The 23,808-nt window shown below is 38.1% G+C and overlaps 1 protein-coding gene across 1 annotated transcript in view; it reads right to left on the reverse strand.

Moving 5' to 3' along the window:
* Window positions 1-23,808, reverse strand: part of CFTR (CF transmembrane conductance regulator) — an 87,092-nt gene that overhangs the window by 12,749 nt on the left and 50,535 nt on the right. The window contains exons 17-24 of the mRNA XM_057390465.1: window positions 23,349-23,477; window positions 20,464-20,501; window positions 19,254-19,507; window positions 18,140-18,219; window positions 13,768-13,918; window positions 12,412-12,639; window positions 10,196-10,296; window positions 2,238-2,480 (exon numbers count right to left, since the gene is read on the reverse strand). Of these exons, the coding sequence (XP_057246448.1) occupies window positions 2,238-2,480; window positions 10,196-10,296; window positions 12,412-12,639; window positions 13,768-13,918; window positions 18,140-18,219; window positions 19,254-19,507; window positions 20,464-20,501; window positions 23,349-23,477 (1,224 nt within the window). The remainder of the gene's footprint in view (window positions 1-2,237; window positions 2,481-10,195; window positions 10,297-12,411; window positions 12,640-13,767; window positions 13,919-18,139; window positions 18,220-19,253; window positions 19,508-20,463; window positions 20,502-23,348; window positions 23,478-23,808) is intronic.

Genomic DNA, 23,808 nt, shown 5'->3' on the forward strand with positions numbered 1-23,808 from the left:
AGAAACTAAAAACTAACTAGGGAGTGCACTTGAACTGGCTGAAGGCTTGTAGTGAATGGGGCTRCAAAWKGATGGTGTCAGTCTTTAGCAGTTATTCTTCAGGGCTCAATCCTAGGGACAGTTCTCTTCCAYGTATTCATCAATGATCTGGATGCAGGAGTCAAATGCACCATTAGCAAGGCTGCTGATGATAGCAAACTGGGAAATGCTGTTGACTGTCTTGAGGACACGAAGCCTTGCAGAGGCATCTAGGTAGTTTGGAACATTGGGCAGTGTTWAATTGCAACAAGTCCAAATGTCAGATYCTGCACCTGGGATGGAGCAATGCCAGGCACAAGKATAAACTGGGAGAGGAGTGGCAGGAGAGCAGCCCTGCAGAGAGSGATCTGGGGGTGCTGGMTGACWGCAAGRCCAGCCTGGGTCGGCAGGGAGTGTCTGAGCAGCCAAGAGGGCAAAGCCCATCCTGGGGTGATCAAACWCAGCAGCACAGCMRGGCAAACGGGGTGATTATCAATGTAGTGAGCACTGGAGCAGCCTCCCCGTRAGTGCTGTGAGCAGCTCCAGGCTCCAYRGGWCAACAAGGATGGGAAGGTGTGTGAATGCATCCAGAGAAGGGCAGMAAAGCTGGWSAAAGGRCTGGAGGGAAGGTCCTGTGAGGAGCRGRCAGGAACTGGGACTTGTTTGGAGAGGAGGTTGAAGAGAAACTGATCTTCCTGGGATCCAGCGAGAGGACACATGAAAATGGTTCAAAGCTGCACCAGCGGAGGATCAGACTGGACATTAGGAAGYATTTCTTTACTGATGGTRGAACACTGGAACAGGCTTCCTGGAGAGGTGATCGATGCCCCAAGCCTGTCAGTCTTTAAGAGGCCCTTGATAACACACTTTAACTCTTGGACAGCCATGAAGTGGAAAGCAGTGGGACTAGATGATTATTCTATTCTATTCTATTCTATTCTATTCTATTCTATTCTATTCTATTCTATTCTATTCTATTCTATTCTATTCTATTCTATTCTATTCTATTCCATTCCATTCCATTCCATTCCATTCCATTCCATTCCATTCCATTCCATCCGTCTAGCAGAGGAGAGCTCATCCGTTTCCTGCTTGGTGCACAAGTCCTTACCTATGCAGGGGAGACAAATCCTCTCCAGTTAAAGGAGCATCTGAGTCCAGGGTTCATCACCAAACTTGAATCACAGCCCTTGAGAAAAGGGTTTTTGTTTTTATTGCTCTACCCCCTCTCTGTACAGTACAAAAGTATCTTTGATTTTCCCTACTCCACTGCTTCAAGGGATTTTCCAGGAAGTAAATCCACCAGACTGCAGCAGCACAAGGAATCTCCAYGTTCCAGGGATCACAGGTGCTCCTCCTTCAAAGGCAGAGTGGTTTCAGCTAGTGCTACAGGAAGCCACAGCTCTGGATTCAAAATTCTGGTCCCCTCAAACTTAAAAGATGAAATATTCAGTTTATGAAAACCAAGGTAGATCTACCAAACCTGGCAGAGACTGGTGCTGTCCAAGTTAGGAGCGAAGATGTGCTTTGTGTCAAGGCCAGGGAGCTGTCACTGAACCTGTTTCCTCATTCACATGTGACAGTTAAAACCTTCYCTTCATCCTTATGGCTCCAGCTTAGGAGATCCAAGCCTTTCTTCCCATTCCACCAAGGATGGGCCTTTAGCGTGAACTTGAAGCAAAGCGTTAAACTTCTACCTAAATGCTGTCCCGAAAGTGAAGCCCTTTCCTAAACGCAACCCCAAACACGCATGAAGATTAATTGGAGGTTTGCCAACCCTCTAAAGAGCAGAGCTGTCTGTGGTCTGTAATGAATGGCTCAGGGTGGCGTRGAGCCCTCATGGAATGGGTGGGACGGCACCTCCACCCTCCGGCGGCGGAGCCAGCGGTGCATTACCCTTGGCACGGCAGCCGGCATTCTTCCGTGCCCTGCCCCATCGGGTCAGGCTGTCCCAGCACCTGCATTCACCAGAAAGCTTCCCTCTCCACAGCAGGAGAATGCCAGGCACAGGAACACAGCTTGGAAAACTGTTGCATATGTATTTTATCCTAAATTATTTCTGTTCTTCAGTTACTTTACAAGATACTTTGTTTTGCAATAATTTCACTTGCAAAACCTTACTGGACTCAAAATCCCCTTTAGTCATTGAATTGSTTTATGACAATTCTATGCTTAAGCTTAATCGAAGTCAGAACAAACACAACAAAACAGTATCTTACCCTCTGCCCTGAACTTATTGAAAAGGAAATGTTTTCTAGTACAGCAGCTCCTCCTTCACCGTATTTGGCTGTAAGGTCTTTCACAGTCATTTGGCCCCCAGATGGCCAGTTCTTCTCTTCCTTTGCATGCCTGTTTTCAATTACAAGGGCATCTGAAAAGTGATTTTTCTTCTCTGGCTTGATGCTTTTTGTCTCTTCTGTTGGCATGTCAATGAATTTAAATATTCGTCCRACAGACCGCATCTACAAATCAAAACAAACAATATTCTAATTGTTATTCATACTAAACTACCAAAACAAATGAAATAAAATTGTTTCTAATGCCTAGTCAGAGCAGTGAGTCTTTTTGCAGTATAACCTACTGTCATGAGTAACCCAAAACATTATTGTATTCCGTACCTATCGGTACCCACAAAATGTCTCTTCACTTCTCCTTCACTGCTCAGGTGGTCAGAAAACATTTCTCTTTTAATGGACAACTTCACTGCTATAATTTTATTAATTTAAAATCTAAAGAGCTCCTTTTCCTAGCTGCTTTCCCCACTCATTTATGGAGGGATACTTTAGATCCTTTTTTCTTGAGGACTAAAGAAAATTCAGGTTCAGGCCTCTTTCTTAATATGTGTTCTCCTTCTCCAAACACCCCAGTTCAAATCAAACTTTCCTCTCTGACCAGAAGGTACAGCATTCTGGATGATGTTTCTTCACAAGGACATTATACAAATGTGTTGGTACTTCCCCATCTATGTTAGGAATATCTTTATTAACATATCCTAGGATCATACATTATTTTCTTCACAGTCACATCTTATAGTCCACCTTTGACTGAGAGGTGGTCAGCCAAGCTTTCCTCCATTTTAGCCATTTCTAACCAAGATCCTCACAACTGAGGTTWTTTTTAGCAGTCCCAAAATTCAAGCCTTTGCACTTGTGTTATTGAAATCTATTTAATATCTGCCATGTGAGRTCACCTGATTCCAGCTCCCAGGATCCTTTATGCCAACACCCCCTTTCAGATTTGTGCCTTTGGCAGATTTCTTCAACACATTTTTTTATTTTGTTGAGAGCATTTAAAAAAGATTAAAATGAGCTTAGTCAAACAAACTAGTCTTTGTTGAGTAGCCTCCCTACAGGTTAATACTTASAGCTTAATGCCATTTCCTTTCTGACCAACTCATTAACTAATTCACAGTTCTTGCAATAATCCTGATATGCTTCATTTATATAATTCCTGAAACAGAGCCACAGCCAATGCTTTCCTGAAGGCAAATGAGATCTACTACATTACTTTTGCCTGGAAAATAAATCAAGCACAGTTATGAGGGTAGTGTGATGCAACCCTAATGTTGGCAAACCTAAGTGAGTCCAATCTATAAGCATCACATTTTTAATTAACTCTTAAAAACAGTTTCTAAAGATTGCTGCTCTCAGACTAACAAACTGATGATGGTGTCAATGACTTCTCATTTCTCCTTCTCAACAAAAATTGTTATTTTATCACATGCCACCACTACTGCCAGCTTGTTTTATTTATTTGAAGTGGCCATTATCAGACTTCCAGCTTCTCAGTCAGATGTTCCTGAGCACTTGGATGGGAGGTCTGCTCCACCTGATGTAGATGGCATTGTTCCAGTCTGGTTTCATAAGTTTAAGCAAAATGTCCAACCACAGAACCCAATGTCCCCATAGCTGAAGACTCTGATTTTAGATGGACAGACTCACAGGTGGCGCATGTGTCCCTCCACAATCTGTACAGGAAATTCAGGGAGACCAGCACTCTAGCTGCTTTTGCATGTAATTCCCACTCAGGTATTATAAATCCCATTTCTACCTTCTGCTCCACTTTCAAGTGCACAGCTTAAACACTGACTTTTAAATGAAAATTAAGATCAAGTATTTTTTTCAGCTTTTGAGTCATTTGCAAGCCTAACTCTGATTTTGTCAAGTTTCTCTTCTCTATCTGCTTCTTGACCTCCAACACACAGCTTGTTTAGGTTAACATTAAAATCCATTCTGTAGAGGCTGCAATTTCTAACATACTGCCAGAGGATGTTGTTCATGCTRGCAGTCCCATAGTCTTCAAAATGTCCTGTTTTTCTCCTGTTCAGGAAACAAGTTTCAGCTCCTTACTTGCAAATGTGACTTCCCTTTACATTCAGGTACCTAAGTGTCCCAGTCCAACTAACTTAATTAATTAGTTAATTGTTTTACAAAAAAAACCTTGTTCCTGTAAACAATATCTATTGTCTMATCTGCATTCTCAGAAATGTGTTTCTATTTCCGTGGTGTCATGGAAAACCCTTTGTACATCTTTAACTGCTTTTATATTCCTTCTGAAAAGYGCTTCTACTTGACGTATTATGTACAATTCCTTTTTGCTCTTCAGTCCTGATTGAAATATATTTAGGTAGATTTTCCATGTGGAAGCAAATGCAAGGGAATACTGGGATCACAGCTTACATCTCAGCATCTTGAAACACAATTGTGACAGAAGTTTTAAAAAGCATGCTAACACACGAGCCTATGAATTATAATTTCCATCTCAACCACTGTACAAGATGGAAAAACGTGGTCATCATCATGTCAATGTCCTTATACCAGCTCATTTTGGTGATAAAACAGGAAGACCTTGGATCAGGCTGACAATTTTCTCCATGTCTGATTGTCAGTAGTAAATCCCACAATGAGCATCGTGCAGTCATTTTAATTGGTGTTTGATGGTAGCTTTGTTTTCAGAAATCTTAGCTTCATAAAAAATATAGCCATTTCAGAAATGAAGGTCTTGGTTTCATCAAGAGCTGTGAATGTTTGTATAGGCAGAGATTGCCCATAATTGCCCAAGAGATCACTACACACTGTCTAATATCTGCTATGAAGGCAGTTGGGTGAAGTGCCTTTCTATACAAAAGAAAATTTCATCCCACTGTCCTAGCTCCCCTGACAGACTTATCAGTTATGTATGCAGATATTTTAGATAATTTTATAATATTAAAATMAATTCTGAATCCATTGTTCTATACCTTGAATAATGTTTTCAATCTGGGCAGAATGTAGCACGTCAGTAACATTTACAAAAATATCCATTCTTCCTTTCACAGGTAGAAATATTCTGTCATTCATAATGACAGGTACAGGATAGGTGACAGCAAGTTTCTTATCCATTAATCCCATCAGCACTGTGCCAGCTATATTCACATTCTTTAACTGGTACTTTTGAATAAAGGAGTATATTTACTATTTCCATCCCTGTGTCTATAGCATAGTACACTATTTTTAGCCTTGTCTAATTGTATTTTACTGAGATTTTAATAACACTGGAAATGCTTTAATTTATTTTCTAATTAATACCACTTAAACTCTTCTTAACTTTGAAGAATTGATAATATAATTATATAATGCRTATTTCCAGAAGGTGGAAGAAGTAATTCTGTTACATGTGAGCCAGTACAGTTAATTGAATCAGGCTCTGCATTATCTTCTACTAAAAAGAGAGCAGTCACTCTCTTCAGACAGACACACACAGTATTCAATGGCTCTGTTGCAAGACATCACCTCCTCACACATGAAGTCACTGCCAAAACTGGCTCTGTAGGCAGACCATATGGTTTTACCGAGGTTTCATATCATCTGCTGGTACATTTTGGGTGCACTTCTAGGACATTTACTTCTCTTCTGAAGTGCAAAAATGAAATATTTAGCTCATGTTAAACTTGCACTGATTTTTTTCTCTTTTTCACACTCCTGTGCAGGCAGAAAAGAAAATGTTCTAAAAACTTTTTCTTCCTTCTGTTCCATTCAAATGACCAACACCTCACTTTGACGACTGCCATTCTGAAGCCAATTTTACAGTCAAGTAATTACTCAAACTTTGGAAATTAATAGTGTTCTCAGCTTTTCTACTAACAGTAGTAAAGATCATGTCCTAGATTTAAAAACCATTAAAATTAAACAGGTTAAAGGAGAAATAGTATGGGAATATAGAAACATGAAAATCAGCTGTCGAAAGCACGTTTTTTACAGTTGTATTTTTAAATTTGGTCCTTTTCTCTACCCTGTGTTACTTTAATTCTTCAGCATCCCTGATGTACAGGGTGGGGCACAGKAAGGTTTAGCAAGTTTAGTTTTAATATCTCCTTAGGGGATTCTTTTTATATCTCCTTATGTAATAATCTTGGCAACAGTAAAAGCATGGCATTTTCTCTTTCCCTGATAAAAGGAACTGTCCTTCACAGTTAAAACACTGCAGGATATACATCAATGAAAGAAGAGGTTATAAAGCATTAAAATAGTCCACCGGGACTAGCTAATGCTTATCTGTGAAAGCAGCACTTACTGAAAAAATTAATTTCTTTTTCCTTATGAGGGAAAAAAAGCTCTAAATACTACAAGGCTGCCTAGAGAGATAAGAAAAGACTGAAAACCAACTAGAGGGATATTAGCAGAAGTTATCAAAGTGAAACAATAAAACTAGCTTAATTCATAGCTTTAAATAAAACAATTGATAACTGCCAGAGTGACCACATACATTTGGGGAGGAAGGAGGGGAAGGGGGAGGAGGGGGGTGGGGTTTTGGGGGGGTTGTTTGTTTGGGTTTTTTTTAATAAAGGCAGATCAGGTAAAATATCAGGGCTGTAGAGAATGAAATGCCAAAACCATTAAAACATGGGGTATTAAGGGACACTAGGGATTTTTACTTTAAAGCCAAACCTGTTCAAAGAAAGTATCTGTGTATGTAAAAACCAAAACCAACCCAGGAACTCAGATGGCTTCAATCTGTATGCCAGTGCTATGGAAAGCTCAAGAGGGAGATTGTGTGGAATGAAGTCAAATTCGCCACCTACCCATCTTTTTGGCCAGCAATTGTTCCAGCACATTTTTTCCTTTTTCATGTGATCTTGCTTCCCTTTTCTCCTGTCTTTCTGTCCTTTTGTTTGCCCTTATTTCACTAATATCCTGTACCTTGTAYATCTTGTAAAACAACTCAGTAGGAGCTTCATATTATGCATTAAGTTCAGCAGTTTCTCCTTTGCACATGGCATTCAACCCCTTGCAGAAAGCCCCAGCTTCCATGACAGCCAAAGGCTGCTGCCTACAAATGTGCCATTCACTCAGGGATGCTGGTGTGYAGGGCAAACACAGCTCTCACAGCTGCTCAAGGAAGGGCAGGAGCGATGGCATCTACAGCAGTGTGTGTGTGTCTGTAACTGGAGATGTGGACATGTGTCAGTCCTGGTCAATCTGCTCCTGTGGGGAGCTTCAAACTGCCTCCTGAGACAAAAATAGAGTCGGGCAAACCTTTGCAAAACACCTCTAGCCAAATAATTGTAAAATAATTTGAAGAGGGAAGTGCTAAATGCAGAGATTACAGAGTARGAAATAATACATCTGTATCACTCCRKGAAGTAGTTTTATTTTCWTGACACCATTACACTATTTTTTCTGCTTTTGAGTGTCAGGAAAACCATCTTGCCAGTAATATCTATTAGTTTCTAATCTGGGATACCTAAAAATTAATGTAATGAGGTTGGGCAGTTATCCACTGCTTAAAGATGTTCAGAGGATGCACCTATAAATAAACTCATGGATCTTAGAAAGTTATCAATAATAAAACAAACATAACCAGTGCTCCAGTACAGTGCTTTGTCTTAATACAGAGCAGAGTACTCAGAAATGTCTAGAGCAATTTGGGGCTTCCTTTTCAAGGGAAAGGGAGTTACTTTCTTATCACTACTAGTAGATGATATTTTAACATTACTGCACTTTTAAAAAGGGGAAGTTCTTCTTTATTAAAACACTGTTATGTCCAGCACCCTCTGAATCCCACAGGAAGATTTCCTGTTGCTCTTGTGAAACACCTTCAGTTTGTATTAAGCCATGCAATGTGCACACATGATTTGTATACAGATTGCTATACTTAGAGTGATCATATTCTGCCCTACAGAGGATGGAGTTTACAAACGAGAGCCGAGTGAATGAATATTGTTGTTGCTGTTGTGGTTTTGGGGGCTGACCTCCTAGAGAGCAGGAGTGYAGAGAAGGACCTGGGAGTCTTGGTAGGTGACAAATTGAGCTGGCAGTGTGCCCCTGTGGTARCGTGGGGTGCATCAGGAAGAGCATGGCCAGCAGGTCAAGGGAGGAGATCCTGCCCCTCTTCTCTGMCCTCRTGAGGTGAYATCTGGAGYGCTGTGTCCAGTTCTGGGCTCCTCAGTACAAGMAAGACAAAGAGCTACTGGAGAGAGGCCAATGGAGGGCCACAAAGATCATTTGGGGTCTGGAGCTCCTCTATGATGGGGGCCGCAGCAGCTGGCCCTGTTTAGTCTAGAGAACACTGAGAGGGGATCACAAAGCATAAAAATATCTCAAAGGCAGGTATATCAGTGGGATGGTACCAGACTCWTTTCAGTGGTGACAGGACAAGAAGCAATGACCATAAACTGAAACACAAGAAGTTTCACCTCAACATAAGGAAGAATTGTTTCACATTGAGGATGACAGAACACTGGAACAAGCTGCCCAGGGAGGTCATGGTGTCTCCCTCTMTGGAGACATTCAAAGCCCACAGGTTCCTGAGTCACCTGCTCCAGTGCTCCTGCCTTGTCAGGGCAGTTGGACAAGATGCTCTCCAGAGGTTCCCCCCCAACCCTATCAATTCTGTGATTTACCAACACCACATTTTATATCATTATTAGTCACATAACTACTATTCAGCATGTCTTGCAGTTACAGCAATGAAGCCCTTYCACAAAATACTTCCCCTTCAACACAGGCTGTTCTAACCACAAAGAAAGAGCTGGCATAAAACATTTGGTGGATAGGAAACACCACRGCATGGCCATCAGCTTTCTCGACTGTCAGCAGTCATGTGTGTAAACAAGGGATTAGATGCTRTAAGTGGTTAATTCCCAGTTTTGAGGCTCTTAATTATTTCCCTCAGGATTAATCTAGTTCAATCATTTGTTTTAAAAAAAATTAATGTTGGACTTGCAAATATTGCTTCACTGTCAMCATCTGCTCCAATTATGTATTTTTAATATGACGATTCATTTCAACTAATCAGGATTTAATGGACTCTAAGATCTGCAGCAAATTCTTGTGTTTTCCAATACTGAAATGTAATGGTTGGCTTGAGAAGCTAATTTAGGGTTCAGAGAGGGTTAGACTGGAGGGGGGAGATCTTTCTTCAGAATTTGTTTTTGAGTTTATGACTATGTTATTTTTTACACAAATTCCATCTAAAATAAATCCTAGAATTAATAAAGTGGAAAGAGATCAGGAACTATTACATTTTAAAACAAAATATAAAATTTTTATACATTTAAGCTAATGTATGATGAAAACTGTAAGAGCAAACATATACTTTTATGACTTTCCTTTCTGTTTCTCATACCTTAACAAATAGGTGATGAGAAGCTAATTTTGTAAAATACTCCATTTTAAAGCCAATCCTACCTATTRAAATTATGTACAAATAAAAAGCCTTATGTCAAAAGGCATTTAACRTAAAAACAGCAAAAGACTCCCAGGGAAGCCAAGGACAGATTTTTAAATCACTATTGATAACGGGTGAAAGCAACYCAAAAAACATCCATCGTGATCTGCTATGCAAAGCTGTTAAGTAAATCAAGGAAGGTATATTCTATATATATATACAGGAAATACAATCATAACAAAACAACCCCAAGCCTTTTTGAGGTCTTCCTATCACTGCTACATCTGCAGTCTAAATCCTCAAATGCAAGTATTTGCTGTTGCCTATTCCAGGCCAGGAAACATCTGATCATGGAAAAACTCAGTTTGTGCTGTCCCAAAGCCAGTAGTTTGTTATCAAAGGTATGAGGGAAATTTTCTGACACATCTGCATGATATTCAGCTCTGAAGATAACTCACTGCACAACCATAATCAACAAAATAAGGCAATTCCYCAAAAGAAASTGCAGCACGGTRCATTTTATGCTTACCAAACTATCAACATCTATGCTTGAGTTTACTGCCCACTGCAAGGTCCCCATGATGTTCATAGCTAAAGTAAGAATAATTCCAGCTGTACCTGGTCCATCACCTGGGAGAGAAAAACACATTCAATTTCTATGCAAATAAAAAGCCATTRGAAATCAGAAAATTAGCATGTATATCTCAAAATGCATATTCATACACTCTCCTCTTTTTTTTTTCATGGAGAAAACATGCATTTTTTTAATCATAAAAAGGACTAAGAGCTAAATCATAGTTGAACACCTGACTTTGGCACTGAATYCACTGTTAACCCTAATCTTGCTTTGGCAGAAGAAAAAATTAAAATCTTGGTGYTTGCACTGTAAACAGAATCAGGTCTCTGCAATCTTGATTTGACTTCCCTTTTTCTGACACACACGAATCTGTGAAATTACTCTTATCTGACTAAAACACCACACACAGCTAACAACTTTAAAATTCAAGATGGCTTACATTTTAATTTCTTTGACAAATAGAGGATGTTCTCCTTAGATGTAAGTCCTTTAGCTTCAATTGTTGGCTGTAACAAGCCTGGGATTTCCCAGGGATTTTTCCCTTATGACTTCATACAATACAATAGAACCATTTAATCTACCACAGTGTTGATTTTTAACCTCACTATGTGTTAAATGTAATTGAGAATTTAAGCCAAATGCYTTGCTATGATTTCTCCATTCTTTAWATAGTTTTCTTCAACAAACCTCTTCCCGTTTTGCTTATAGACGTATTATCTAAGTAATTATAAAAGTAAGCAATAAAAACAAAATATTTCTCATTAAAACTGATAGATTAAGAAAAGAAATTTTGTGTTGCTTTAACGGCCTATTATTTATAACAGTAAAGGTTACAGTGGCATGATGAAAAAATTTAATATTTTTTACAAGTGTTTCTAACTCCTTTTCTCAAGTAAAACATCCAGGAAAATTAACACAAGAAATGGTTTTCCTAAAAACATCTATTAATTTCCTARTATTTCCTTAAAAAACTATTAATGAGACAAAGTGAAAAATGAAAAGGACAGCAGGGAACATTGTTTCCCCTGAGTGGTAGGGGAACTAGAAGTCTGCTTAGTAACAGAAGTACTGTAAGTGCCTATTTTCATACAGGAGTATTTGTGTGGTTGATTTTTTTTTTTTTTTTTTGTAAAGAGAGCTAGAGCTCCTTATGCAAGAAATAGAGGATAACATTTCATAAATGATACAATATTTGATAAATTGCAAGTGTTTACATAACTCCTTCTCAGCACTGAAGTACGACTGAGAGAAATTTGAATATTGTTAGATTTTAAAACCTCCTCCATAAAATGCTCAAACTCTTGTCCATCAGTGACCACAGCAGTGAAACTGCATCCAGATGCTGCACACCGAGTTCACTGTGAAACTTGGAGAGATAGAATGATGCCCAAACATAGCAAAAGCATAGTGAAAAAAAATCCTGTATCTGAAGTAATCTCTGACTTTTTCCACAGAACTGAATTATAAACATTTTGGAGACATCACCCTCCTATTTTTTGCTTGTTTGAGGCTGGGTACACCTGGCCAGTCATGAGCACCACTTCAAATACCAGTAAGATATAGAGTGACTCTCATTCMTATACTGTGTAAACTAGGAGTGGTGAGTCATTTTGGAGGGGATTTTGAATAGAATTTGCAAAAAAAAAAAATTTTGAATAGAATTTCACATAGAAAAACATGTCAGTGGGTTGGTAATTAAAGAACTGGATGACAATTTCTGCTAATGGTGTGGGCTTTAAAAGATTATTAAAACTTCGCTTGTCTTAGCCATTTGCAAGTGAGAGGAACATTAACTTCTATTTAYTAAAAAATCTTTGCACTATACAAGTGAGATCAACATCCAAGCTTCTTGGTAATGTGGTTTCAAACACATAAGATAATTTTACGCCAGTTACAATCAAGTAAAAGAAAATTTTGTCCCTTCAGTTATCATTTTCAGATTAATCCCTTTAATGATATCTATAATATCTACAGTATCAGACTGCAGGTAATAATGGTGTTATTTCTATTTTAATTAGACTGTGCTTACTATTATGACATGCTTAAATCAATGGCTCCAATGTATGCTAAATTTTGCAACAGTTTATTTCCCTCAGAATTTTCTGAAGCTGAGCTGTTAAAGAGAAGCAGCACACTTCCATTTCAGTACTCGGGCAAAGTCACCATACCTGTAGTTATGATAGAGATAAATGCCACAGCAACAAAAAAGAAAACAAAAATAATTTCTATCCTCATCTGGAACCAGCGCAGCGTTGACAGGTAGAGGAACCAGTTGGCCGTGTGTAGGTTCAGAGCTTTGTGAAACAAGGTCTCAAAATAYGGCTGTCGCCCAAAGGCTCTCAGCGTCCACAGCCCTTTCAAGCTTGTAACAAGATGGGTGAAAATTGGACTCCGAGCTGTAAAGCGTTTAAATTAGAACAACATAAACATGCATAAGCAAATGCCTTTGATATAATGCACACCTCCCCCCATGCTCTACCTCACAGCAGCATAAATACTGTCAGTGTGCAATTTACATATGCTGTCAAAGTACACCACTGAAGTCATTCTAACGAAGGATACACAACAACAGTTTTTGCAAGATTGGGTTGAAATTGCATTCAATGTATTGACAGGAAGGGATCACAATATTTCTTCATAACTATAATAATTCTTCATAACTACTTGTCTCATGTGTACTTGGGGAAGCTTCTGGCCTTCTGGAAGATGCCATGAGAGAAAGACTGCTCCTCCCCAGCCAAAATTAACTCCTGCAATTTTGATAACTCCATTATATTAACCTTTTTGAGTTAATTAAGAGTACTTTATTGCTCTGGATTCAACTGCAGTAACATGGTAATTTAAAGCAGATCTTGCATTACATAAAAAGTGGAGAGCCAATGCTGGATCCCTGTGAACATCAAAGAAATTTAAATTTAGATCTGAGGAACTCCAGAATTACACTTGAATAAAAGGGAAGAGGACCACCACTGTCTAAAATTCAGGACTGATTTGTTGAGGATCTGCCAGTTTGCTGCAAAGCCAGACAACAGTACATGTTCTGCAAATTCGCACTTCGGAATAAGGTTTTCAAGTTTATTTGGAACACTTTAGTCTCTTAATGAGGGGAAAGGGAAGAAATATAATCAAATAACTTATTCAGAAATAAGAGCTCTTTTTGATCAAGATATATCCATTGAAATCTTTTCTTACAAAGGAAAAACTCAAAGGGTACATACCAAGTCTGACCACAATTTTGCAAGTTACAGTTACTCTCAAGAAAACTGTATGTCAGGACTTCATTTGTTTTCAGCTGCAGTGAGGGTAAAGCCCATCTTTTAAAAAAGCCTTTTTTATTGCTCTTTGGCAGCAGAGCACTCAGTATTGGCTGGATCAATAACAGCCCTGGCTTTAGGGAGGTAGGTGTTCTGCTCCCAAAGACAATGTCASCTTGCAAGAGAAGCGGCAAAATAGAGGAGAAAGGGTGAATCACTTCTCAATTGATTTGTTGTGGATTTAGAAGTCTACCAATTTGCTGCTCCTACCTTCAGATTCCAGTTGTTTCAGCTGCTGAGAAGTGTGGAGGAAGTATGCCCTTAACAGAATAAAGGCTGCTACCACAGGCACTGATGCCAGGAAGATGTAGGGTTCTAATATTGAGACTACTGTTATAGCGCCAATCACAATCAGTATTAACTGTAGAATGAAAGAAAAATACTATTGATATAGTAAACTTGTCATTTTATAGACTAGAGGCTGGTGATGAATCTCCTTCCTATGGCAACTATGTATTGTTTCAACAAACATCAATGCTAATCTTAAGAAGATTTGCAGCTGAGAACAAACCTCCATGGAAAGATCACAAATTACTTGGATCACATCCATAAACTGTTGCAATAAGCTGCCATCTTTTCTAATAGATGGAAGAAGTGTTTTCTCTAGTACAATCAGCATTGCAGGCTTCCAAAATATGCTATACAAAAGCAATAGCAGCTAAGTTCTCATTCTCCCCTGTAAATTGTAAGAATGACACTTGTCACATCTGCATCCACCTACCAAACCTACCAGTGCTGTCCCTGTCTTGTCTCTAGATTAGGTGTGCAGGACTGCCAGGAGCTGAGTGACAGTCTCCTGCAGGTTCAGGGCAAAGCAGTCTTGCCGAGGATCAGAAAAAGTGGCAATTGTACTCTTCTGCTTGCTCAAGGGACTGTAACCCATATATGAAACTAGCACTACTGCTTGTCCTGAGCAGAAAACAGGAAATAAAATGAAAAGAACTTGTGGCATGACAAATTAGCAGTTTCAGGAGAAATAAAAAGGTGTTTAAAGGTGTCAGATGACTCAAAAGGAGCAAAATTGTTTCAGAGTTAATCTATTTAGCCTACCAGATATTACTACCATTTTACAACCTCATCCCCAGTAGCTCCAGACAGATTTAGCTAAATCTGGTCTCCATCTTTATTCTAGAAGAGACTTAAGAACGCTGACTGTTTTTGTCTCATACCTAAATTTAATGAAAATCAAGTATATCAGTGTACATATAATAGCAAAGATCTGCTTTGTATCAGGGTGTTACTTTAAACACTCAACAACTACTTCAAGCTGCAAACTTACCAGCATAAMCCAACTGCAGATGGACAATTTGGACAAAATAATGAATGTTACATTGAAACACCACTGCAAATGACCAGTCAGCAAATAAACAGATGGAAAGCAAAACTAATTTCACATTAGGAAGAAAGCCACAGTTGGTGCACTTGCTACTATATCCACATAAACTCAAGGAAGTATTTAAATTCCCAGTATTCCAAGTTAGAGGTATTTCATGAACAGGTAAGCAATTTGTAAGTTTCCTACCTTGAAAAAAAGATGATTTTTTTTCATCAGAAATCTGAGCAATGCAATAACAACATGACATTTTATGAAAAAAATTACATTACAGCTGAACTAGCTGAAGGAGGAATGGCTTTGAACTGAAAGAGAGCAGGTTTAGATCAGATATCAGGAAGAAATCCTTTACTGTGAGGGTGGTGAGGCATTGGAACAGGTTGCTCAGAGAAGTTGTGGAAGTGTTCAAGGCCAGGTTGAAAGGAGCTCTGAGAAACCTGATCTAGTGGAAGGTGTCCTTGCCTGTGCAGGGGGCTGGAACTAGATGATTTTTAATGTCTGTTCTAGCCAAAACAATTGGATAATTCTCTGATTTCTTTCACTGTTTTCCTCATTTGGGGGTAATACTTGTGTGGGTTATGCTTGGTAACAGCTTGGGCTGTTTAGTACTGGTCCACGGCAATGCAAGAATGGATTTGTATTCACTCATTTATTTCCAACTGCAGAAATTAGTAACTCTTGTATCTCTCTCTAATTGTTAAGAAGCAAATGAGTTGTTAAACTGTTATTGAGCCAAGTTATACAGCTCTCACATTACTTGAGATTATAGCCACTCAGTGACTGTTATAATTCCCATTTCCATCATTTGCTCAAATTTTGTAAAGGTCACCRTAATGCCATATTGTTCTAACTGCTAGTCCCACAGTTATCTCACTATAAAGTTGAATATGAAAATCTGTCTTATCTCATAAACTCCAAAGTCTAAAGTTAGACAGAAGATGATGAGACTTTCTCTAAAAAGGCAGAAGAAAAAATCTCAACCACAAACCAACTCTATTGGCATCTAGTTGAGCAATGGCAGCAGAGGGCTCATGCAGCCCAGTTCAGAGCCACAGTGCTGTGCTGCTGTCACCCTAGATACTGAGCTTTCAGCCCTGGACAGAGGCCAGATGGGGAATTTATATTCCCAAATTATAAATTATAAAAATATTAATAATAATAAAAAATATAAATTATATTTCCAAACTGTTCCCCAGTTTGGAAAGTGAGGGTGTTAGTAGACAGAGCAACTCAGCAAGTATTCAGGGTGACAACGACTGCAGCAGCCAGTTTGATTAGCCAGGAGGAGTTCAYCATTTAGGGGAAACCAGTCATGACCACAGGGATAAGTGTTCAGTGAGTTCACGATGAACTTTTGAGTGTGACCATCTTAAACCTTAGGGACAAGCAATCTGTGCCAGCAGCATCTCTCATGAAGAATCTCCAAGAAACAAGGACCTCCTTAGGAGGAGGCTTAGGGGCAGTTTTTAATAATTTATATAATTAAAATACATTCTTGTTATATAAATACCACTAGGTATTTCTTGGGGACCACATGTGCTGAAGCCAAATTTTTTTCAGTGGCACAAACTGGGAAGATAAGAGGCAATGGGCACAAGCTGAAATGCACAAAATTCCATTTAAACATAAGAAAAAGCACTTCTATCATGGGGATAGTCAAACACTGGAACTCATTACTCAGAGAACTTGGAGATATCTAAAATGCAGCTCTGCCTTGAGCAAACCCCTCTAGCTGAATCTGCTTTGAACAGAGGGGTTGGAGAGCTTCCAGATCCTCGGTCCACACATCCCTTCCTCATGCTATGACTCTTCCACAATCAGCAGAAGGAAAAGGTCCTGTCTATAACTTTTCTGTACCTTTAAGAGGAATCTGGCTTTGTTCRTTAGCAGAGTCCATGGAAGTCTAAATCTATGAAGGATCAGAAGGAATTTATTGTGAAAGAATGATTGTTAAAATAATTCAAGACAGGGGGTAAGTTCAATGATCTTCAGCAGAAGAACATGGAAAGACAGCACAGCTTATCATGCATGTCTAGAAGTCTCTGCAGTTGAGATTGAGGAGAGAAAGATGAACCTATGGGACAATGGSGCATAGCTAAACCTCTGAAAGGCAGCAGAACAGAAGAGCCAAATACTGGAATGTTTTTTCATTCTTGAAAACACTAAAAACTAGTCAGTTTCTTGTAGAAAGTTTGAAATGTAGAGACAAACTAACATTATTCTGGAATAACATCTCCATGCTAGATCCAAAATATCAGAAACAAAATGGTTGTATCAGAAAAGACAGTAGTGACTCCTGCTCACATTGAACATCATACTGCTGATTCAGAGAGTCCCAGTGTCCCTGTTTGCTCATTCTGCAACTCTTCATGACATCAGCAGGACATGAAGTAAAGCTGTAATAAACTTGAACCTCTCTATGTCAAGCTGCACTGCCCTCTCTGAAGTCATAAGCCAAAGTTATCAATTACTTGGTATATTATTATTATTATAGTTACTTGATACATTATATTATTATAGTTACAAAGCTATAGGGAAAGGAATTCTGTCTTTATCAGATAATCTTGATAGGGGTAGGGGCTGTAAAGCAGGCAAGCTCACGGGTGGAGATAGGCAATCTGTATGGCAAAGTGCTTGGGTTGATTAAGTTGGGCCTGCATACACCTAAATAATGTAGAGAGGAACAGGAGGGCCAGGGAAGATTTGCTTTTATTTTAAAAATGTTCTGGRAACCAGTTCGGTCTAAGGGAAAGCTTAACGCATTTCCATAGAAATAAAGGGACAGAAAAGCCAAGAACATATTCAACAGAAGAGAAGTAAACTAAGGGTGATGCTAGCAAACTGGGAACAAAAGAGCTTAAAGAGGGGAAGTTATGAAAGTGACTGAATGCAATCAAAGAATTAAAAAATAGCAAACTTGAGCCATGATAACTGCAAGAAGCTAAGGAATGCCCTTTGTCACTTATAGTTGAATGTGGGCAACAGCAGGGATGCTTGTCCTGTAGGGGAACTGCAGGACAAAAATATTTCTGAGCCTTAGCAGTAAGAGYAGTTTGCATAAACAGTGGAGGTAATTACACATAGAGGCAAGCACTCAAAAATGAAGCAATAAAGTTGACCTACAGGATAAGAAGCTATGTAAATAGACACATGGTTTGAAAAAAATTAATATTATTTCTTTTACAAGATGTACAGCTGAAAYATTAATTGCTATAAGACAGCAAAAGTCGCAAGTTTTGTTCTACAAACCTGAATGAAGTCAAATACTGTAAGTGGAAGTAAGTCATCCAGTACTGCTGTATCTTTTGAGAATCTGTTAAGCATACCACCTATGGATTAAGAAGAAGAAAAAAACATTCAAACATTTTAATACCCTCCAAATCCCACATTTATTACTTTAACGAAAGGTACAACTTCTTCTGAATACAAAACATTAAGTACAAGATTTTTTCAAGTACAAACAATGCCATTACWGTTTAGTGGAGCTACAGATTCTTTCCCCATGGAGGAATTTGGATACACAACCCGTAGCTCCTGTTTCAGCTCTTAGAAACTAACAGGAAAATGTAACATTAMAAAAGAAACAACTAAAATGGGCAAAAAGAGGCACAAGCATAAGGTCTGCACCCCTTATCCAGCAGGCCCTGCTGATACACAGATAATTTACACATCAGCATTTGCACAGCTTTGTAACTAATTTCTTAATTTCTGAGTAGAATTACTGTATTAAACATCATGTAACAACAAAGTTAAGAATATAAGGGAAAATAAAAGAGAAGCCCATTGTAGTGTCATCATTTAGCAGCATCTCCTRTAATCTAGTACTTATCAGTAAAAAACATATGAGATAGGAATTTCATGTGCAGCAGGATATGAACTTGTTGCACCAGTTATATAATGAGCTTTATCTCAGCTCCCAAATTTGAATATGCATACCATTATTCACACTAAGTGATGCTTTATACCATTTTAGTAGGACTATTCATGAAAAAAATACTATTTATCATCCACATCTGACTCCTTGTCACTCATGACATAGCTGACTATATCTCTTCTATCACACTTTTTGACAAAGTCTATTCTTTAGAAGTTATTCTACTTTTATTGCCTAGAACAGTTAACAGTTTATTTTCTCCAGCTTCCAGGGTGATATTTCAGAATCAGAATTGACAACTGAAATATGTCACACTTAAGTGCAATCAAGTTTCATTAAAAGATTCACAAATTACCTTATGTGGCAAACTTCTAACATTCCGCTTGACTGAAAATGTAAATGAAAGGCAACAGTGTCCTTTGACAGAATGAAAACCATTTAATTGAAATTAAATGCATAGATGAGTCAATCAGCTCCCATCTCAATTACCTGCTTTCCAAGAGTTGAATGTTGACATAGGTGCATGAAGAACTGCATGCACCATCTTTTGATGAAGGGTTTTAGACACTGTTATAAGTGTATGCACAAGGGGCAAACCTCTGAAGATTCCCATGGCAAGCAGGGTATCTGCCACTCCCACATAGATATAAATGATGTAGTAGCTGCTTGTGTCAGTGACAATCACAGAAGGTTTGTCAGAGGTACTGTTTTCTGACTGTGATGAATTTGCCTTCAAAGCTGTCCTGTTGTGATGGAAATTAAAAATAAATGCATTACTGGAAATTGTGTGCTTTTTCTCTTTTATCTACCAAACAAATCAAACAGTACTCCAGTGTTCATTTGTTTTAAAACTATGTTAATGGTTAGCTATAGATACTTCCAGTAATTTTTAAAATATTGACATGTATGTATGAAATATAAATTATTAATTGCTCCGATAGTCTCTTGCAAATCTMCTTTCTGTTTAATCGCCCAAAAACCTAACCTAACAAAGGAAAATACATACACTTCTTTTAAGCAGAAAAATTAGTTTTGAAAAAACGGAATTATTATGGAAGTAAAATGCTTTAGGTACACTATGAAAATCAAACCCCTTAGTGACTTAACATAGATGGCAATCAACATAAATCATTCCACCTCCAGTTAGACCTAAGTCACCACAGGCTTCTATACTCAAACACCCAGGCTCACTGCTGCAGGACAAAAAGAGGGATCAAAAGCATCAGCCCAGGAAGAGTCACTGGCTTTTCCACTGCTCGGTGCTTTCAACCTTCTGCTGCTGACCCTGTATTTTCTGGGAATTTTTCACAGATGAGCAGAGGAAGTTTACAATTGGGGTCTTACAGAAACAGCTCCCTTAAAATGCTCCTAAGCAAAAGTCCTATCTGGTGCCTCTGAATCATGGTATATTGAAGATAATCAGGTCCTTGCATCCCTAGAGTGAGCTGACCCAGGAAAATCTTGTGTACAGTTGTGCACTCAATAAAAAGGCACAACCATTGACTGCTATCTCTTACAGAAGCACCAGCCTAAGACGCCACCTACACGAGGTATTTAGATCATCCATCTATGAACCATTTTGTTGAATATAAGATAGTGACTATCCACATCAAATTCTGGCAGAATTTAGTCATTATTTGCAGAAAAAATTGTTATAAAGGAGTCCCTAGTTTTTCAATAAATTATCACCGCTACTTACTTTTGAAGAAACCATACCCCAGCAAGAGAAGCAGCTACCTGTAACCAAAGAAAACAGAGTCAGATTTTGTCTTACCACTTTATGTATTTTTTCTCACTTTTCTTTTTTCATTAACTTTATACTTGTTTTTAAAGGGAGCATAATAAATGGGTGGAAGTCAAACTTACCTGAATCAAAAGCTTTGCAATATCTGCTTTTCTCTCCACGGAAACAATTTATTGCATCCCACCAGGAAAGCTTCATTTAGACTTGTATTACAATCAGGGTCTCAAGTGCCTAAATATTCTTGTATTTTTTTTTGCCGTACTATTAACAAAGGCTTGCTAATGCCTTCCTAATGATAACTGTATGCCTTAACAGATTTTAATGATTAATATCTTTAATGAACCTAGAAGAGTAAGTCTGTCAGTATCTTCAAAGCATTCAAATATGAATGTCAAATCTTTAACATAGTTATTTTTGCATTGTTTTTCTTGCTAGCTGATATCTACATTTGGTAGATCCATTTGACAAATATTGCTTGGCAGCTTAGTTTGACATAATTTCCCACATAAACTATTGTTATATTTTTTAAATGTAGAATTAAACTCTTCTGTTGAGAGATGGTTCAGCGTTCAGCAAGAGTTTAGAAATGTATAGTCTTGTCTGTCCACTGGTGATCTTAATCTAGTCTATTGTATTTTCAGTTTGCTTTATTTCTGACTATGATCATTTCTTCTAAGGGTTGAAACAGTTTTTACATTTTCTTCCCTTACATTTTTATGTCACTGGTATAGAAATGTATTGTGGTACTATCCTGACACATGAGTGAAGTCTTCTCTTTGGGAGCCACTAACTTGTAGGTCTCACAGTAAATAACTCAAGACTGACCATGATGGTGCTGAATTTAGGTATTTGTAAGAATCAGCCTTCTTTCACAATACTATTTTTACAACTCCCAACAGAATTCTGTTCTCATCTCGACTCCTTGAAACAGAGGAGTTTTTTCACCTGTGAAGATGATGGTAGGTAATATTGTCACAGAATAGTTTCACAAAGCTTTTTACTGTGTTTTCTGTCAAAACTGCTCTTTTCCAGCTCAGCAACCTTAGTCCCTGCATATTACATCTAGGAGACACAGTTTTGAGCTGCTTAAGTGAGCTACACAACATGCATCTCGCAAACCTAGGAAATATGGACAACTGATTGTTTATGGTGGTCTGTGTGAACTAACCTTGGAATTTGCAATACAAAGTCAACCATTCAAAATCTAAAACAGCATCTCTAGAATTTACCAATAGTCCCACCCAGTTCTGAAGAGTGTAAAAACCCCACTTTCARTTTACTTGGATGTTCATCACTAGCCACTCTTCATTGTCTAAGGTTGGAAGGGTACAAACTGTTAGCACAGGACACATAAACACTTGGCATGGTATTTCAGCTCACACACAGATGTTTGCTAAAGACTGTGCTAYAGCTGGATATCTTCCAGGCCATTCATTTATCAATAGGCTTTTACTTCAACAATAGTCACACTGCAAGGTTTAAATTGTATGGAAACATCCTTTGTCATAAGATATTTTTTTTTTCACTTAGAGGATGAGGATCTTGAATTGTTTAAAAAAGAGTTAGTCTAAAATAAAAGCAAAAATGTGTAATCAAGGTTAGAAATATATGCTGAAYATACAGGAATAAAGCTGATATACCTCACAGCTAAAACTTCCTTTGCTTCTAAAACTCGCATTCAGCTTTGCTGTTCTTTGCACAGCCATTTTCCACTACCTTGAAAATAAAACTTATAAGAATAGCTATGTATCTAGATACTGTCATGCTTTTGGAGATGGTTTTAAAATTTAGGATGTTAAACTAGCTCTAAGCTCCAGGAGTTATTCCTGGTCCAAGAGAACTAACTTAAATCACCTGCAACATGACATTAGTGTAAATTCAGAATACCATCAATCACATCTATCTCAAGCTATGATGATACTAGAATTTTGAATCCCACCCCAGAATTGCTAAAAACCCTTTGCTGACAATCAGCCAGAAACTTGTCCTATATTCCTAATGGATTGTTCTCATCATTCAGTTCATGCTGGAAAATGCCAAGAGAAATTCACACCATATAAGTTGACATATGAATAGAGTCTCATTGATTTCCCACAATGAAATATGTTCCTTCCCTTTCAAAAAAACTTGATTTAGGATATTCACTATAGAAGAGGACAACATGAGATTCTATATGCTAAAAGTCCTTCCTAAATGGAAAGACAAAGCAAAAATCAGGCCCTTTCTGATTTATGAAAAACAGTCAAATGTTCATGGAACAGCCAAAGGTTCTTCAGTACTTTTTCTAGCGTTTAGCACCATCCTCAGAAAAGGTTTTCTCGTCATTCTGCAGGAATACCCCTTTCATCTTTAACTGCCCTCAGAGGGGTTCAGCTCTCTGCCTTACTCACCACTCTTCTTTCACTGGGAGCAGAGCTAGTAACTCATTTTTCAAAGCAATTTTACACAATTTATGTATGTGGTCATCAAAAAAATTATGGCAATTATTGTTGTTAACTCCCCAGGGCTCTGCAAAGATAATTCTTAATGGAAAATGGAAGATTAGTAACTTGTGAACAAGATTAGTAACTTGTGAACAAGAGACCTGTGTAGGGCAATAATTCTTATTTACGGTACCACATAGCAGAAAATAACCAGGATCATTTGAGAAGTTGGCCACTAACTTCAGTGAAGAAATGCTCACCTGAGCAGAAGAAAAGTAACCACAATATAATTTAACAGCAGTTGTCAATAAGTGATATATACCTGAGCTTGTCTTGATGCTTTACACATTTTTCACAAAGAGCAGCTTGACCAAACAACATTTGTTGTAACATGACACCAARCACAGATTTTCTTACCTCAACTAAGAAGACAGTCACACACAAAATCAGAACAAAAATCAAGTTCTTGTGGATAGTAATGTATCTGAAATATGTATTCCATGTAGTAACAGTACCCATGCTTTCAGCATCATCAGTGAAGCACTCCTGTCAAAAAATCAGTAAGAAAATAGTAAGAATGATAATAATATCTGATCTCTGTATGAGAATTTCTGACAGGTGAATGCTATCATTCTTTCTGCTAACTCACTGCAAATAATTGAGCTGAAGCATTAAATTGGCTGATAATGGCTGGAGGGGAAGATACTAACTGGTTGAGTCATCTTTGCTATAAAAATAYAATCTAGAGATTATTTGAAATGTTCAGACAATAATGAAAGAAGCTAAGATTTGACTAACACTCCCAGAATCAAAATCTATTAATCAATAGCTATTTTCTTTCAATGGAGACTATTATTGTGATTTTAAAGTAAATTTG

This window comes from Malurus melanocephalus, unplaced genomic scaffold (assembly GCF_030028575.1).
Source record: "Malurus melanocephalus ecotype Western Australia unplaced genomic scaffold, MMel_1.1 scaffold_27, whole genome shotgun sequence".
Lineage (NCBI taxonomy): Eukaryota > Metazoa > Chordata > Aves > Passeriformes > Maluridae > Malurus > Malurus melanocephalus.